We start from the raw sequence: 901 nt of genomic DNA on the forward strand, positions 1-901 counted from the left end.
GACGTCACGTACGTCAGTGGCAGCTGTTTACTGTGAACTATAATTGCGTTAAAAAATATTAAACAAGTGTTTGGCACTGTTAATTACGTCGCGGAGTGAAGTAGAGTGTATTAACAGCATTTGTTATTGTTATCTAATCACAATTCGGACAATTCAGCAATAAAAGTGCTCATAATATGTGCTATAATATTTCTTGTATTACCTTACAACTTTAGTATAATTTTAATCTCGGCAATAGTGAAAGTATCACTTTGTGGCTACGTACTGCAATTTTTTTTTTATTAGTGTTTTGACGATAAAATTGTTCGCTTAAACTTCTAACGAAATTAAATATTTTTATTTTTTATTTTAACGAAATATATAGTAGCGCCATCTGTTGACAACAATGCCGAAGTGTCGTGCGTGCGGAAAGTATGCGGCAAATGCCGACTGTTTACGTTGTATTAAGTGTACAAGTGTGTACCACCGCGCCTGCAGCGCCGTGCCTGCCGGTCCTATACCTTTAGGTTTCGTGTGCCAGGGTTGCAAGGCTAAGCCAGCGGACAATATGTCGGCAGAAAGCTCGAGCCCAGGTGATGAAATAACGGCCACCGGAAAGGGCGGCGCAGACTGTTCCCGTATGCTCTGCGAACTCATAGAAGAGATAAAGGGACTCCGAAGCGACCTTAAAGAGGCAAGGAATGAGATGAAGCAGTTCAAGGCAGATCTGCAGGCATGCTGCAGTCGAATAACTTCTGTCGAAGGCAAAGTTCTCGAGGTTGAGAAAAAAATCGACTCAAAAACCTTCGATAACGCTCACCTTGAGAACACAATAGCGGACCTGAAAACGCAATTAAATGAACGGGATCAAGAGCTGCTGCTAAATGATGTGGAAATAGCCGGCCTGCCAGAGGAGAGAAAC

The 901-nt window shown here is 42.2% G+C and overlaps 1 protein-coding gene across 1 annotated transcript in view; it reads left to right on the top strand.

Annotated features, from left to right (window-relative positions):
- LOC106110611 overlaps positions 1-901 on the top strand; it is a gene marked incomplete at its 3' end in the record, with an annotated part of 4,438 nt that continues 3,537 nt past the window's right edge. Inside the window, exon 1 of the mRNA XM_013292497.1 lies at positions 1-899. Coding sequence (XP_013147951.1) covers positions 386-899 — 514 coding nt within the window. The remainder of the gene's footprint in view (positions 900-901) is intronic.

The sequence above is a fragment of the Papilio polytes genome, unplaced genomic scaffold (assembly GCF_000836215.1).
Source record: "Papilio polytes unplaced genomic scaffold, Ppol_1.0 DF824221.1, whole genome shotgun sequence".
NCBI lineage: Eukaryota > Metazoa > Arthropoda > Insecta > Lepidoptera > Papilionidae > Papilio > Papilio polytes.